Source organism: Phocoena sinus, chromosome 13, assembly GCF_008692025.1.
Source record: "Phocoena sinus isolate mPhoSin1 chromosome 13, mPhoSin1.pri, whole genome shotgun sequence".
NCBI classification, from domain to species: Eukaryota; Metazoa; Chordata; class Mammalia; order Artiodactyla; family Phocoenidae; genus Phocoena; species Phocoena sinus.
Window position 1 is genome coordinate 75,613,750 of NC_045775.1, and position 18,430 is coordinate 75,632,179.

Genomic DNA, 18,430 nt, shown 5'->3' on the forward strand with positions numbered 1-18,430 from the left:
TTCAGACAGATATTTTTAGGAGAAATGTTTTATGAACCTGGATTCTAGCATCTTCCCATACTTAGAAAAGCCCTAAAGTCATTAACAGAGACATCTGTTCCTTTTGACTAGCATCAACCTTCTTACCAAGATGTGTGCCTGGTTGCACGTACCCCCTTCGTCAAATCACATATAGACTGACTGCCCCACTTACCTCTTGGAAGCAGTCCCTGAGTTATCTGAGAGGCTGCCTCCTGGGCTATAGTCCTCAGTAAGTCCCCAAATAAAACTGAAACACATCTCTCACAAGTATTTTTATTTCAGTCAACAGCTTTAACCACCACAAAGGGACCCAGAGCAGACTTCTCTCCTTCACCTGAACTCTATAAGGATCCAGAGCCTTGGTACCAGCAGGGTCCTTTGTGCCCATCCACCTCCTCAGCAGGTCCAAATGAATTTAAGTAAGCCTCTCCTGGTTCTTGGATCTCCTGTTAATTGGTTGATGATCCTGAGCTCTATTTGGTGATATATAACAGGTACCTAGCCCACCAGTTGAAAGACACTGGGAAAAAAGGTGGCTTCCCCCAGGCAGAAAGATACTGGGGGAGCCCAGCTGAAACACACTGGGATTTGCTCAGTTGAAAGACACTGAGCAGTCTGGACTGGGTGACTAGGTGGGCAGGCCTAAAGTCGTTCCTAAACAAGGGACATCAGAAATCCAGCCTCCAGCTAACACTCCAGCCAGGTGTATGTACTTAACGAAACTTATACTTACAAGTTAGTTATTTAATTGGGTATTAAAGGAAATATCACATTGAAAATGGCCCAAATGGGGCTCTTTTCTTGCATACGCAGTTAACTTAGAGAAAGCTAGCTTGATAAAACATCTGTTCAGAATTCTGACCCTAAGGGAACAAGTCCTTCTTGGAAAAATTTGTATTTCTTTCCCTGTGCACAGGAATTCTTATCTTATCGGACCATCTCCAATTCCTGAGACTGAGAAAAGGAAAAAACGCTGTATGTCACAGCAGTAGCCAAGTTTCCTTGCCAATTGCATTATAATCAGGTGTTTAAACTATGCCTTTCAAAGAATTTTCTCATTTATAGACAGTTATTGTTTTACTTTGGTGCTTTTGCAAAAAATCCTTCATCTTCAAGAAGAGTCATAGAAAGAACTTTTTGACAAGAACAGATTTCTGATAAATTTTGGATCATACCACTGTACTGGGTAAGAAATTAAAGAATCCTAATGGAAAGCCTGACGGCTTCATAAAACCGTTAGCAAAAAAGATTAGTTACATAGGAATGAGTGAACTGGTGAATATCATCATAATTTTTATAGTTTTTGTCTGAAATATTACTGACTTTTAATCTGTGTTTTCCAGATATAAGGAAACCTTTCCCCTCAAGCTAATTATGACTTACAGCCACATGGTAAATTATACCTTTGTAAGCAGAACTGAAACATTTATCTTTTCTCTCTACCTGATCCCTCCAGAAATTGGGAAACTTATGTTCCCAGCAGCCTTATCAGATGAATAAGAAAGGTCACCTCCTGACGGGTGCATGAATCTCAAGATATTCTGGGGACCTCAGGAACACAGGAATTCACCCAAATCTATAGATATCACAGGCAGAATCTGTGGCAAGCCCTTCGTGTGGCTTTCCTGGTCTTGGGAGGCCTTTTAAAAACTCAATCTGAGGTTCCTTATGAAAAGCTCCAGCCCAGCCAATTTAAAAGAGCCTATGTGATCCATTAACCAGCCTTATTTTGCAAACAAATTAGTCTTAATTTGGCTGTATGTGGTAGAAATTAGGGTAATTTTAGAGAGAAAAAAGTGAATGTTAAATGCTCGTTTTGTTCACTGAGGTCTGTATTTACTGCCTATACTCACTTCCCAGAGAGTTCCTTGTGGTTATATTACATTACTGTTACGTTTAAATGAATTATTAAAAGGACATTCCAAGTTTGTTTCTGAAGCTTATCTCAGTATTCTATCCTTGGATGAAGACCAGGTGCCCCATGAGCTGCACCAGCAGATTATGCATACAGGAAAAGGCATCATTTAAAGAACTATCTCCAACCTAGATGGAAGGACCCTTATCGGGTACTCTTAACTAGCTCATGCGAAGTGAAACTGAAGGGAATTGACTCTTGGATTCATATTTCCCACTTAAGAAGGGCCCCTGAACTGGACTGGTCTATTGAGAGGACTGCTCACCTCAAAATCACCTTAAAACAATGTTCAAACAGAGGAGAAAACTATACCCACAGCAGGACAAGAAGACAACATCCGAAGTAGACAGCTATCTCAAGATGCCAGACCTGACCCACATGATTATTTACAGTGTTTTCTTAATTTCTTGGACTTTTGCATAAATCAGTGTTTTTCTATCATGGTCACAAATCCCAGGCAGATTTTTAAAATTAATACAAGTGTTGGGTTTATGGTCAAGTACCTACATCCAGTACTTTTGGGTTACCTTGGTGGGTTCTTCTTCTCCAAGGCTCTAACTGGATGGCCCTTAGGAAATTTATTCTAGATGAAAGAGGCTGTAGGTCCGTTCGGGCCATTATTGACATCACTCGATGGGAATCATACTTGTTCTGACCGTGACCATAAATATGAATTTTCTTTGAAAGTTACTCAAGCTCAATCAGAGCAACGAGCTAAATTTCAGTCAAAGAATATAACCTCCTTCAGTTATGGGATGGATTTATATGGCTAACACCAGGCTGTGATCATTTAAGTTTAAAAGCCCCCTTATGTTGGGAACAATTAAACCATCCAAGGCTAATCAAACTAATAACACTAGGAAACTGGGCTGGTGCTGGTATGGAACAGATTGGGCAGGCAACTGGGAATATAGTAGCCTGCACCTAATGGAAATTCTTGGCTTAAATTCTTACTTTTGGCCCTATTAATGCTACTAGCTATATTACTTATATTCTACCTATTTTACAAGATCGTTGTTTCTTGCATTACAAAATGTGTTACTGAGCCTCCCATAAAAGCGATGACTAGGCAACTTGAAACAATTGACCCAATATATAGCTCTATTTGAGATCAATGATTATAATAGTGTAACTGTAGATATGGAAGGAAGCAACAAGAGGGAATCTTTCCTGGACCATAACAGACTAGTAAGACAGGTGGTCCAGAGACTTTTCACTACTGTTAACAGGGCCCAGTCCAGTAATAGCACATTGAACGACCTACCAACAAAATCCCGGCCTGACCTAGGAATGGGCATTCCTAGCACTGTGGTACAAAATAGTCAGGAAGTGCCTTCCAAACCTACGTTAAATTTATGATCGTGAGGGGGCACTGCCAACTAAACAATGTCACTAGCCATCTGGCTCTACAAGGATAGAGTCATTAGCCACTGCCATTGTTGACCTTTAACATAGCCTGACCTCAAGGAAGAGATCAGGAATGAGGCAGTCTGTGCTCTGGGAAAACTGGCAGAACAGGCCTTCGGACAGATATTTTTAGGAGAAAATTTTTGCAAACCTGGATTCTTGCATCCTCCCGTTGTTAGAAAATCATTAACAGAGACCTTGTGACTAGCAGCAGCCTTCTTACCAAACTGTGTGTTCGGTCGAATGTACCTCCATCGTCAAGATCACATATATACTGACTGCTCCCCGTTCCTCTTGGGAGCAGTTCCTCAGAGCTGTCAGAGAGGCTGCCTCCCAAGCTATAGTCCTCGGGAAGTCCCCAAATAAAACTGAAACTCACAGCTCTCACGCTGTGTGTGTTTACTCCAGCCAACACTTCTAGAGTCCAACCTGCCTCTGGCCTTTCTCTTACTTTGCATTTTCTCCAGTATCAGCAATCATGGTAGGTTTTCCTTTACACAACAACCTAGATGATGCTCACGATCAAGTCCGCACAGAGAACAACTCTAAATGGTAGCTATCCCCCTCCCCAAGCTGTCTCACTCCCCAGACCCCAGGTGTCTCACTCCTGATGGCCCAGGGTCCAGGGCGAACACAACTGAAGCTCTCAGCCAAGAGGCTAACTCCCTCTGACATCCCTGCAGAAGTGACCCGTGTCTCGGCCCCATCCAGCCCACACCCAGCTGCCAGGTGAAATGTCCTGCAACTCTGCTCTTTATGCTCTCACTTCCCCTGGAAAACACCAGTGTCGCCCCCCTGCCCTCAGAGCATGCAGTGATGTCCCCACCTCACACCCGTTCTCCAGCCTCATCACACCTCACCCCTGCACAGCCCAGCCCACCACCATTCGGCGATCCCTAGGGCACCCCACAGCCTATGAGCACACACCTCACGGCCCCCATGAGGTGTGTCTAACTTGCACTGCTGCTGGCCCTGGAGCCACCCACCAGGAAGCTGGGAGAGGCACCCTGCCATTACTGTGCAAGCAGCCTCCCTGCCCCGGTGGCAGGAAAGAAGTTACTCTGGGAGGATTAACAGGGGAAGAAGTCAGGGAAAAGACAGAAACAAATCAGCAGAGTCCATGCTGTGGTTTTGATTGTTTAAGACAGCGTGGCCGGACAGAGTGACGAGAAAACAATGATCTTCAGAAAGTACCTTCCAATTAGGAAATATCAACTATGCAACGCACTGTGCTAGACTCATTTTAAAAAAAAGAAAAAAGTTAAATCAAGATCCTTGCTCTCGGGCTTCCCGGGTGGCGCAGTGGTTGAGAGTCTACCTGGCGATGCAGGGGACACGGGTTCGTGCCCCGGTCTGGGAAGATCCCACATGCTGTGGAGCGGCTGGGCCTGTGAGCCATGGCCGCTGAGCCTGCACACCCGGAGCCTGCGCTCCGCAACAGGAGAGGCCACAACAGTGAGAGGCCCGTGTACCACAAAAAAAAAAAAGATCCTTGCTCTCTAGGAGTTTCCATGCTAGTTTGGGAGCTGAAATAAACAAACGCGTGGAAAGTTAGACACCAATCTAAGAATTAAATAAACATAAAGAGCCACTACAAGGCAGCAAAAGAACAACTGCCCAGTGGGGATATGGCAACAGATGCTCTTAACTGAGGGGAAAAAGGAGTCTTTGGCAACCTGAGGTAACTCCCAGAGGCAATACAAGGACAGGGACCAGAATGGTGACCAAGAATAGAGACCAATGGTTCTCAAACTTGAGTGTGCATGGAATCACCTGGAAGGACTGGTTAGACCACACATTGCCAAGTCCCACCCCACAGTTTCTAATTCAGGAAGTCTGGAGTGTGGCCCAAAATTGTGCATTCCTAACAATTCCAAGGTGATGCTGATGTGGCCGGTCCAGCACACGCTTTGAGAACATTCTGCCTCAGAAGTAGGAAATGGGTGCTCTAATGACCGATCCAGCTCACAGCTAAATCTTATTAGTACTACACAATGGGTTCACTTTTTTTTTAGGTACTTACCAACATTTAAAGACCAGGGCATTTCCCAGAAAAACCCAGACTTCTGACTTCTCTTTTAAGAAAAAATAGAAAAGTCTGGAAATTGGATGAAGGTGGTCAAAAAGAACAAACTTCCAGTTATAAGATAAATAAGTACTTAGAGATGTAACAGGCAACATGATGACTGCAGTGAACATTTCTGTGTGCTAGCGATGAAAGTTTGTAAGAGAGTCGATCCTAAGAATTCTCATCACAAGGGAAAAAAACATTTTTTTTCTTTGTCCTTTTTTTTTGTTATCTATAGGAGATGATGGAGGTTAACTAAACTTATCGTGGTAATCATTTCACAATCTATCATTATACTGTACCTTAAACTTACATGGTGGTATATGTCAGTTATATCTCACTAAAACGGGAAAAAAGAATAAATGATATAATATACTTCCAAATTATGAATTTAAAAACTGGGAAGGTCTGGCCACACTGGGTGCACATTTCTACGTGGCCAGCAATCGACTAGGACCAAGCAGCCACTGTCCTCTTCGCTTGGCATATTCACCCCACAAATGCCACAATTCATGTCACTCCCCACTCCCAACACAGGCCAGTTTCACGCATGCCTGTTGCCTACCCAGCCCCTGCGATCCATGATCTACATAAGCACCTTTAATAACCCTACGGGATTCAACAACCTGGAGAGACCATAATTTAACCAGTTCCCAGTGGTTGGGCCCGTAGTTTGCATCAATCACACTGCAATTAATAACAACCAGCATACATCTGTGTCACTTGTTCAATCATTTCATGGGATAAATTCATAGAAGTTGGATTGCTGGGTCAATTTGACACACAGTACCCCCGCAAAAAGGTTAAAGATACCATTTAAAATCAATTATAACACAAAATGAGAACAATCAGCTAGCTAGATGACACGCTTTTTTTCTTCCCCCCCTTATCCCGCACCATGCAGCATGTGGGATCTTAGTTCCCCTAGCAGGGATCAAACCCGCACCCCCTGTATTGGAAGCACAGAGTCTTAACCACTGGACTGCCAGGGAAGTTCCTAGATGACACTCTTTTCTAGTCGGTCATTTTAAATTAACCAGTGGCAGTTCTTACGTCTCCTTCCATTTTGGCTCCACCCTAAGCCCTCTAATACCATAAATATTAACATCCAGTTAAACTTGCCTTTGTTTTTTTTTGTTTTTTTTTTTTGGTACGCGGGGCCCTCTCACTGCTGTGGCCTCTCCCATTGCGGAGCACAGGCTCCAGACGCGCAGGCTCAGCGGCCACGGTCCACGGGCCCAGCCGCTCCACGGCACATGGGATCCTCCCGGACCGGACCACGAACCCGCGTCCCCTGCATCAGCAGGCGGACTCCCAACCACTGCACCACCAGGGAAGCACTAAACTTGCCATTTTATTCCATAACTTCTGCCACCTAAAGTTCTATGACAACATCCTTTAGTGACAGCCTCAAAAACCACTTTGCTACAAGAGAATCAGCCACACTGCAAGTGCCGACAGTGGACTCAGTGCTGCTGGAACCCCCTCACCTCTCCCCATGGCACACACAGGTTTTCACCGTGAGGTGGATACCTACAATGAGACACCTTTGAAACGATGCCAAAATCTGCCCCCCACCACCCAAACTCTGCAACTTTACCCTGGGTCCTTATTATGGGCTGAATCGTGTCCCCCCAAAATTCATGCTGAAGCCCTAACCCCCAGTACCTCAGAATGTGACTGTATTTGGAGAAGCGTCTTTAAAGAGGTAAGTTAAAATGAGGTCACTAGGGTGGGCTCTAATTCAATATGACTGGTGTCCTTATAAGAACAAGAAATTAGATGCACCCCAATGTTCATTGCAGCACTGTTTACAATAGTCAAGACATGGAAGCAACCTAAATGGCCATCAACAGATGAATGGATAAAGAAGATGTGGTACATATATGCAATGGAATATTACTCAGCCATTAAAAACAATGAAATAATGCCATTTGCAGCAACATGGGTGGACCTAGAGATTATCATACTAAGTGAAGGAAGTCAGACAGAGAAAGACAAATATCACATAATATTGCTTATATGTGGAATCTAAATAAAATGATACAAATGAACTTATTGACAAAACAGGAACAGACTCACAGACTTAGTGAACAAACTTATGGTTACCGGGGGTAAGGGTGGCGGGAGAGGGATAGATTGGGAGTTTGGGATTGACAGTACACACTGCTGTATTTAAAAGAGGTAACCAACAAGGATTTACCGTATAGCATAGGGAACTCTACTCAATACTCTGTAATAACCTAAATGGGAAAAGAGTTTGAAAAAGAATAGATACATGTATACGTATAACTGAATCACTTTGCTGTTCACCTGAAACAAACACAGCATTGTTAATCAACTATGCTCCAATATAAAATAAAAATTTTAAAGAACGAACAAGAAATTAGGACACAGACACACACAGAGGGAAGCCCACGTGAAGACACAGGGAGAAGACGTCCATCTACAAGCCAAGGAGAGAGGCCCTCAGAAGAAACCAACCCTGCTGACGCCTTGATCCCAGACTTTCAGCAGTCTCTAGAATTGTGAGCAAATTAATTTCCGTTGCTTAAGTCACCCAGTCTGTGGCACTTTGTAATGCCAGCCCCAGCAAACTAATACAGCCCCTTATGTCCACCGAAGGTATTTAACAGCGATTCTCACTTCACGTCCTAGGGAACAGACCAGAAAAGCAAGACGAAAACTCCAGTCTTGCGCTATCACACAAGACTGACGCTTTACTGCTCCTCGCCTCTTCTGCATAGTCCTTCTCTCTCTCATTGCCCACTGTTTGTCTTTTCTCTCTTCCAGGCACTGGCACCTAGATTCTGAACTGTCACACCCCAGAGCGGAGCAGGGAAAGGGGGAGGGGGAGGGCTGGGGGAGGTAGAGAAGGTGAGAGGTGGGAAGGGGAGGGCCAGAATCGGAGCCCGAAAGGAGGGGCTGACAAGGGGGGGGGTGGGGGCAGAGAGGCACAGCCAAGTATCAGGACCCTGAGCTTGGGTTCAGTCACAAATTGTCTCAGATGTCTACAAACACTTTCTCTCTGCCCAGCGTTAGGTATGCGGGGCCATCCAGAGGGGTTTTTCACGCTACAGCATCTCAACATCACTTCTGGACCTGAGGGGAAGTCAAAGACATCAGCAGTCCTGTTGGACAGCAGCCAGTCTATGACCATAACGAATGCCGACAAGGCTGCCCAGTCACAGACAGCACAGGGCATCCCCAGAGCTGGCCTCTCCCTGAGAAGTCAGTCAGCAGTGCCCTCACTGCTGTTATTCTGCACAGTGATAAGCAACCTCACCTACCCAGACTCCCCTGGAGAGCAGAGGCTGGTAGGAGCCCAGTTCTCTTGTAGGGGGAGTCAGGGAAGGCAGGAATGGGGTAACTCCACATTTCGTGATTCCAGGCCCCTGCTGAAGCTGACGCCGGAGCCCTGCTCACTCCCCTTTAAGCTCTGAGTGGCTGTGAATAAAAAGGGAAAGGCCTCGGGCTTCCCTGGTGGCGCAGTGGTTGAGAGTCCGCCTGCCGATGCAGGGGACGCGGGTTCGTGCCCCAGTCCGGGAGGATCCCATATGCCGCGGAGCGGCTGGGCCCGTGAGCCATGACAGGCTCAAGGCCCCCATACTGCAAAAAAAAAAAAAAAAAAAAAAGGGAAGGGCCTCAAGGAAGAGAGTGGGGAGGGAGGGTGTCACAGAAGCATCAGGAGGGAGAGAGGAAAACAGAGATGCCATAATGTCCATGGTGTGACATGATACATCCACCTCCAGGGTCCAGGACAGGCCCCCTGCTCCATCCCTAGGCCACAGAGCACCTCCACCTGCAGAGGCCTCACCTGGCTCCTCGCAGCGTCCCGGGTAACAGCTGCCCCAGTCGCACCCGGATACTTCCTCTTCTCTTCCCCCTTTCCACCAAGCCAGGCAGACTCTGCCTCACCTAATCCTGCTGGGCAGGTGGATTCTTTGGAGGAGGGACAGACAGCCCTCCTCCCCCTCCTAAAGAGACACGCTGGGTGTTATTCCTAAAGTCTAGCGTGTCGTGGAGCTGATCCACCAAGAGCTGGCTGCCGGGGTTTCAAAGGAGCTCGCAGGGACAATGGGGCCAAAATGTGGCTGCAGCATCCCTTGAAGTGCTTCTCTTATGACCCCCAAAGGCAGCCAAGCAGGGTCAGATCCAGCTGAGGTCAGAACCCCAGCAGCACATGTGGGATCCATGCATGTATACAAAAAGACCTATCTTTTTTAAGTTTGCTTTAGACTTTAGAGGGGCCGCCCAGAGCCAGGGGAAGGCAGGATCAATAACTGCTTTGTCTTTGAATCCCAAAAATGAGAAACAGCGTGCCCAGCCCATGCTGAGCGCTTAAGAAATGTGTCCAAATAAAGACTAGCAGTAAAAGGAAAGATGACTCCCGAGCAGGCCTGTGCGCAGGTGGAAACACAGAGCTGAGTCTGAGGCGTCTGGACATCACAGCCAGCCATAGGGACACAGTTCATTCAAGTTTCCGTTTCTGGTCAAAATATAAGAAATTAAGGGGATGGCCAAGGTGAAGACATGCTGTGGAAGACCCTGCTGGGGGAGCTAGTGGCCCAGCCCATACCTCCAATTTCTGAAGACTGTGCCCACCTACAGCGCCTGGGTTGATGCTCTAGGTGAAAGCAGGGACAGGTTAATTCAAGGACGAGATGTCACAGCTCCTGGGGCATTTACAGTAACTGCAGCACTTCGCCCGCTCTGTATAAGCACACAAAAATATTATATGGCAATGTTGGGAAAGAATGTTAAAAAGCAAAAGAATGCGGTATAAGCAAAAAGATTGGATTTAATGTGAATTTTAAGATGTCGGTCTATATCTACATAGCCGTCAGAAACGTTGTAATCCACTTTAGTAAGTAATCAGCACACACTCATGTTGTATCCCGGTTTAGCCAAGGTATCCACAAGTTCACTGGCTTCCCGTTGCTCTTTCCAAGCTCTGCCCACTGAAATCAGACTTTCACACGTCCTACCTGGCTGACACATTAGCCAACAACCACTAGTGAGCACCTCCCACGTGCCAGACACCACGTCAGGAGCTGGGGTACAAGGACCAAGAGGGGCTTCCCGGGTGGCGCAGTGGTTGGGAGTCCACCTGCCGATGCAGGGGACGCGGGTTCGTGCCCCGGTCCGGGAGGATCCCACATGATGCGGAGCAGCTGGGCCTGTGAGCCATGGCCGCTGGGCCTGCGCGCGACCGGAGCCTGTGCTCCGCAGCGGGAGAGGCCACAGCGGTGAAAGGCCCGCGTACCGCAAAAACAAAAAAAACAAAAAACAAGGACCAAGAGACCATAACCCAGCTTTGGAGGAGCCTGCACCTTTGGGAGAGGCAGTCTTCAGGTCTCCTGCAGAGGCTGCCACGGGGACACTGAGAGGACAGCAGAGTGTCATCTCTGGACTTAGGACCTTCACAGAGGACATAAGCCAAATCAGCCGTCGGCCAGAGGGACAGCATGGGGAGGGTTCCCAGCAGAGGGGACAGTGGGTGCCTACACTGAGCTCACATGCCTCCTTCACTAGGCTAGGAAGGATGTTCTTTTTTCTTTTTTCTTTTTTTTTTTGGCTTCCCCAACCAGGGATCAAACCCAGGCCCTCGGCAGGGAAAGCGCAGAGTCCTAACCACTGGAACGTCAGAGAAATCTCGGAAGGATGTTCTTGTTCACAAGCAAAGCTGCCCATATTTTAGGAAGCAGTTCCCTTTCAGGGATTTCAGGTATTTTTTTCCAGGTATTTATTTTATGTTTATGTTTTTGTTTTTGTTTTTGTTTTTTTGCGGTACGCGGGCCTCTCACTGTTGTGGCCTCTCCCGTTGCGGAGCACAGGCTTCGGACGCGCAGGCTCAGCGGCCATGGCTCACGGGCCCAGCCGCTCTGCGGCATGTGGGATCTTCCCGGACCGGGGCACGAACCCGTGTCCCCTGCCTCGGCAGGCGGACTCTCAACCACTGCGCCACCAGGGAAGCCCCAAGTATTTATTTTAAACCAAACCTATCAAGGAAAGGTAAAATGTCAAGATCGCCATCTTTTTTAATTAAAGTATAATTGATTTACAATGTTGTGTTAGTTTTAGGCATACAGCGAAGTGATTTAGTTACACATACATATCTATATATTCTTCTTTAGATTCTTTTCCATTATAGATTATTACAAGATATTGGATATAATTCCCTGTGCTATACAGTAGGTCCTTGTTGTTTATTTTATATACAGTAATGCATATCTGCTTATCCCAAGATCCCAATTTATCCCCTCCCTCCTTCCCCCTTTGGGAACTGTAAGTTTGTTTTCTATGTCTGTGAGTCTGTTTCTGTTTTGTAAATAATTTCATTTGTATCAAGATCTCCATCTTCAAGCACATTCCATCTCAATTATGGAAAATATGGTCAGTCTCAAAGATATGATTTCTTGCTTTTATTGGAATTTATGACTAGGGAGCAGCAGGAACTCCCTCAGCAAATCAGACTGTAAATCTGGGCAGGTGGCAGCACTCACAGGCAGAACTAGATTAGAAAACGGGAGACCAGGGGGCCAGGCCAGCCCTGCACAGTCTCACTGAGACCCCAGGCCATCCACCAGGGTCATTCCAACAGGAAACTGTCCCCCGCGGCTTCTGCTCGCTGACCCGCCCTCACTTTTGCCGTGGCCTCTGGGAACAGAGACTTTCCAGCCTCACAGGGTTGTTCTTAAAATCCAACACACTGATGGGAGAAGATGCAGAGAGCCCTGCAAAGTACAAAACAAGGCACCGTGCGGTATTCCTGCAGTCAGCCTCCCCTGGGCCGGGCAGGTCCACCTCCTTCTCAAAGGATCTGACCCTCCTTCCTCAGGAAGCTTTCTTAGGCTGGCCAGCACCTCCCAACTTCCCACTCCTCCGACCTTCACCAACAATAGCCAAGGACAGAGAGATGGGGTATCCTTCTAGGAATTCACCCTGACTCGCCAGCCAGACCACATTCTCCTGGGGGCAGGGGCTGCCTCCCCCACTCCACCCTGCCCTGGACCTTTCCAGTGTTCTACCCTAGAACCAGTTGTTTCTTCTATTAAGTGACTGACCCACCTAAAGAGAACTTGCTCCAAAGAAGAAAGATCCCTGTCTTCCCCAACACCCCAAAACTGTGACTCAGGAAAAGGACTTTTTCATAAGACCTGCAAGTATGTCCCCTGGACGAAACCACTGTTTAAGGCTTCACTTTGTGGGGAAAAAAAAGGGGGTTGCTTTTCAGCCAAAAGAGTGAGTTATTAGGGTCCTGGGGTAAAGACGACAGGAGCCAGTAGTGACACCTACTGCTGGACCGTACAGTAGAAGAGTGACAGCTGACAGGGCAAATATGAAATATGTTAGTGCCATCTATTAGCAAGAGTAAACAATAACAAAGGAATGATTCTTTGCTGACAGCAAGAGCACTGTTGTGTTTGCACAGAACTTTTACATCCAACTAACTTCCTTTTAAGATACTGGAAGTCCGGAGATGAGTCCTTGCACGTGGAAAGCAGAGGGCAACCCCAGACCTGTTGCCTGCATTCATATTAGCTCTCAGATCCCAAGACTCACACCGCAAACCCAAGTATGACTGGGTCCCAAGGACAGACCCCAATGCCAAGGGGACTGGGGCTGTCTCAAATTTCCACCCCACCCCACCCTGACATCCAGTCCCTGGCTGGGGAAGCAGGCAGGAGAATCCTGTGGTCAGACAGCTGTTCCAGTCAGCTCCTCAGAGGAAGCCAGACAGTGCACCATGTCTGGATGCCTGGTGGTGCATGACCATGGAAATGGGATTTAGAAAGATCACTTCTCTAAGGGACCTGAAATCTTTTATGGGAACCCACCTATGCAGAAAGGGAGGGAGTGAGGTGAGACCCATGGCTGAGCTCATGTGCTTTCTTCACAGAGGGGGTGGCAATGCTGCCAGAGGTATCAAGCAGGCACAAACTCTGGATGAAAAAAATCAGGAGTCATACATAACCTGACTCCATCCTGAAGGCTAAGGGTGGTGTCTACACTGAGATGGCAAGATCAAACCCATGGACAGGCAGTAGGCATTCTTCCCCTGATGCCAAATCAAAATAACCAAAGGGAACAATTAGTCCTCAGAGAGTAGAGAAGAGGTGAAGGGGAAGAGAGAAGGGAGAAAAATAATGGAATCATGAGGGATCTAGAACAGAGAGAGACTTTCTGTTCCCTTTCCAGACAGAGTTACAGACTCCTTCAATCCCTTACCCCCCATAAAAGCTTACTGAGCATCTACTATGTGCCGACACTGCACTAAGACCTAGGAAAACAGTGATGAGTCCTGCCCTTGATAAGCTAGTTAGCTGTATTATAAAGACTTCAGGTTCAGGAGTTCCCTGGCTGTCCAGTGGTTAAGACTCCATGCTTCCACTGCAGGGGGTACGGGTTCGGTTCCCCAGTCAGGGAACTAAGATCCCACATGCAGCATGGCGCAGCCAAAAAAAAAAAAGACTTCAGGTTCTAGGGAGCAACAACCAGATTACACCTTATCTTTTTATGTAGCACCAAACTCAATAGGAATTCAATGGGTGTGTTGACTAAATGAATATAGGAATGGGTGGCTAGGAGGGTAACTCTTGATGAGCTCACACCCTGGTCCTTGAAGTTTAGGACCAGCTGGGCAGGGATGGTTTAATACTGAGAAATCTACAGATAGGAGTCAAACAAAGAAAGTCATAAGATTAAGACATCACTGAAAGCTGCTAAGAGAGTAAATCTTAAAAGTTCCCATCACAAGAAAAAACATTTAGTAACTATGGATGGTCATGGATGTTAACTAGATTTATTGTGGTGGTCATTTCTCAATACATACAAATATCAAATCCTTATGTTGTACATCTGAAACTAATATAATGTTATATGTCAATTATATCTCAATTTTTTAAAAAAAATCACGACAGATCACAACAGAAGCAGGAAAAAAGATCTTGATGAAACTCAACAACTGCTTCTGATAAAAGTCCCAGCAAAACAGAAATTCAAGTATGTTTCATTCACATCATAAATACTAATCAACTAGCAGCACCATGTGTAATGGTGAACTATCAAAGGCTTTCTCATTCAAGTTAGGGAAAGGAAGGATGCCTGATCTTCCCACTACTACTTAATGCTGTTTTAAGGATCCTAGCCAACACATTAGGACAAGAAAAAGAAATGAGACAAACTGTGGAAAGATGGACACAAAATAGTTATTTATCAATGATATGTCTGAACACTAAGAAAATAAGAGAATCAACTAGCATTGTTAGCATAAAAGATTTCAATTAAGTGGTTAAATGAATATATAAAAATTAGTAACCAGCTGGAAAATATGAGAAAAGAGTCTTTACACCAACAAAGTTTATATTAAAAACAATGAATAAACTTATGAATTGAGCAAAATCTAGATCAAGATCACTACAAAATAAAAAAGAGGACTAAACTGAATGGAAAGGATAACATGCTCCTGGATTGCAGGACTTAATGTGAGGAAAAGTCTCAGTTCTTCCCAAATTGATCTAGAAATTAACAAAATCTTAATCAAAATGGTTTTAAGAATCATTAAGGAAAGAAACATCATTATCCATTTTTTAATATAGCATAAAGTGAATGAATGTTATATTGACACAGAAATAGGCAAACAGAAAAATGAAACAAAATGGAAAGTCCAGAAACAGATAGAGAGAGAGAAAGAGAGAGAGAGAGAGAGAGAGAGAGAGAGTGTGTGTGTGTGTGTGTGTGTGTGTGTGTGTGTGTGTAATGGTGATATGCTAAAAACAAAGACCATCTAAATCAATGGAGAGAAGCTGACCCAGACCAGTTCCACCAGAAGGGGCAGCCATAGCCATTTGGATTCCCCAGAGACGGGCCCTGACTTGGCATGTGGACAGAAAAAAAAAATAAAGGAAGAAGAACTATAGAAAGGATTGCTACAGAGCAAGGAGGAAGGAACCAACCACCCCTCAAATAAGCAGAAGACAGGGGCCCTAGGGAATGAGTTAGGTTTCATCTTTTATCAAAATGAGTACAAATGATCTTGCTTACCGAGAAGGGAGACTCCATCAACCACCACCCCAAAACTTGGATGGAATTCTACAATTCTACACAACAATGAGAATGGTCCATGGACAACTATACACAGCAACATGAGTGAATCACAAAGGTAATGCTGAGCAGAAGAAGCCAAGCACCGAAGAAGCATACTGGATGACTGCATTTATGTGACGTTCTAGAAATGTCAAACTAATTTATGCTCAAAGATTTTCAAGACAGTGCCGATCCTTGGGGTGGGGATGGGAGTAGGACTGAAGGGCTTCTGGGGAGCTGGAGCTGTTCTGTTTCCTGCCCTGGGTATGGGGCACATGGCCTGTGTTTATGAAAATTCATCAGGTGCAATCTTCTATAGAGTTATGCTGAGATGAAAACTTTACACTAACTTTCTGGGGTGATGGAAATGTTCAACGTCTTGATCTGGTAGTGGGTATATGCATATGCTAAAATGCACTGAGCTGACACTTAGGGGAGGAATGGACTGGGAGTTTGGGGTTAGTATATGCAAACAATTACATACAGAATGGACGGACAACAAGGTCCTACTGTATAGCACAGGGAACTATTTTCAATGTCCTGGGATAAACCATAATGGAAAAGAATAAAAAACAATGTGTATATGTATACCTGAGTCACTTTGCTGTACAGCAGAAATTAACACATTGTGAATCAACTATACTTCAATTAAAAAAAGGTTTTATAAGAAATTTAGTTTGTAAATATTAAATACCTATATGATCCTTAAGAATGTCACAAAATCAACATGACACCCTAGTGTATAACTATACTATAACTACAGTGCTTAAAACATCTCGTAAACGTATCACCTTAAGAGATGATACACGCTTGCATGCAAAGATATCTTGCTCAAGCTAATATTTTACTCCCAAGCCTTTGTCTCCCAGCAACTGGAAGTATGAAAGAAGGCTTTGGCTCAGTTAAAAATGCTCACAAATTTCAAACCTGTAAGGTCAAACTCAATGAGGCTTTAAATCAAAGCACCTTTCTTTTTCAAAACACTTGTATTAAATGCAGACATTGAAAAAGTTAGAATATTGGCTTTGCAGGTTTCCAAAACAATGCAAGAAAAACTCCGCTAGGAGACCAACAAAATTAGCGGTCCCCTATCTTATCTATAAATCTCAACATGCCAAACAAATACTATATTTTAGCATCTGAGTATTTCTTAATATTATAGAATTTTAGCAAGGTAAATTCCCTAAAAATTTCATTATCAATTCAGGAATGGCATTTTTATGCTGTTGAATGTTCTTAAACCTTTAAATAACAATCCAATTTCAGTATTTCAAGATCCACTAAGGCCTGGATGATTGGATTTTATTCTGCACACCAACATCCCAAGCCAACCACTGAGACTATCTGCAAAACAAGAACATTTATTGCATGTTGCAGAATTCCCACTGGCCCCTACAGGTATCTAAGGCACTTTAAAACATCAACAGCAACAAGAAACTTCACCGAAATCATGGCACTTTAATAAAGTATTTCTTGTCTTATGCGAAGTGAAGAACTTCTTGAAAATCAACCTAAATTCTAATGCCCTGGGGTAGGATCTCTAAACGATGGGTACAGGACCATAACTCTGCCTTAGAAAGGAATGTCCTGGGACGAGTGTCCTGAAGAGAGACAGCAATGATCTCAAAGGGACTGACGTTACCTGAAACAGCCATGGCCGGTATCATTTGTGACCCAGGCCACTCCCCGGGACAGCCAGTCTGGCCTTCACTTTCCTAAACAACGACCTGAATTAAAACGAGTAACAAAAGTATGCAATATTTGCTGGGATGACAAGAAAAAACAAGTTTTCTTTCTTGATAATACACAGATAAGTGACAAAAGTGACTGACAGGCTTATTTTTTCATCCGTAGGATAAATTTCTTGAGCAAAGACAATTGTTAGGTCAACTGTGCTTCTGGTCTATTTCCTGTAGTCTTGTAATTCAATAGGTTCAGCCACACAATCAACTGTCACCAAGTCCTACATGCAAAGAGGGTCTTACCTGTGAGAAGTTCAGCCCATTCAACAGATTGCATTGCTCTTCCACCTTCTCCACTGCTCCCGTCTGTTTCCTCAGCCGCTTGGCCTCCTGGGCAAGGTACAGGTCTAAGACGGGCACCCCACGGGACGTGATGTCCGCTTTGGTCAGGGAGTTGACCATGAGCATCACCCAGACGGGCCTCTTCCACTCCCAGTTGCCTGCGATGGCATTGAACAGGTAGTCTGCGTAGAGACCCTTACCATGCTGGTCAGCCGTCATCCACGAGGGCATCACGAGCTTGACGTACTCAAGGTGGCGCTTAAGGCGGCCGTAAATGTCCCTGGGGAGCACGTCCTGGAGGTTCTTACCTCGTGGCAGCATCTGACAGCTGGTGAGGGCCGAGATAGTGTAAGGGTCCGTGAGGTCCAGCTCAAAGTAGACGATGCGGCTCTGCTGAAGAGCCTCCTTGGAGGTGTCCGGGATGAAGTCCCAAACCCAGGTGTACGGGACATGGATCATGCCAAAGAAGTAAGACAGCGGGTCTCGCTTTATGGTCCACAAGAAGGAATTCAACTCATTTTGCTAAAAGGAAAAGAGACAACATCAAGGCATGATATGGAGGGACAGGAACCTGAGAGGTAAATTAGAGAGACAGGTCACCCTGCAGGAGAAAAATGATCAAAATAGTCCAGGCAGATTCACCTACCAGGGGCAGGAGTCCTCAAAGCAGACTGAATTTCAGCATCCCTTCCCTTTTCTCATCGAAATGTTGATTAAAGATGAGAAAGCAATACAATCACCAGCTTTGAGTTCGCCCCATGCCTGCTCTAGCAACTGGACAGGAGTTAAAGAGGGGATTCTCAAGGGACTACAAGGACTCACCTGGTACAGGTAAGAGACACCTGAGGAGCCCACTGTTACCTCCCAGGCACACCTGGTGGTTTCTACTTCTTCAGATCTCAAATT

At 45.4% G+C, this 18,430-nt stretch overlaps 1 protein-coding gene across 1 annotated transcript in view; it reads right to left on the reverse strand.

The window, feature by feature from the left end:
* TRABD2A (TraB domain containing 2A) overlaps window positions 1–18,430 on the reverse strand; it is a 59,741-nt gene that overhangs the window by 30,563 nt on the left and 10,748 nt on the right. Inside the window, 1 exon segment of the mRNA XM_032652543.1 lies at window positions 17,486–18,046. Within this exon segment, the coding sequence (XP_032508434.1) occupies window positions 17,486–18,046 (561 nt within the window).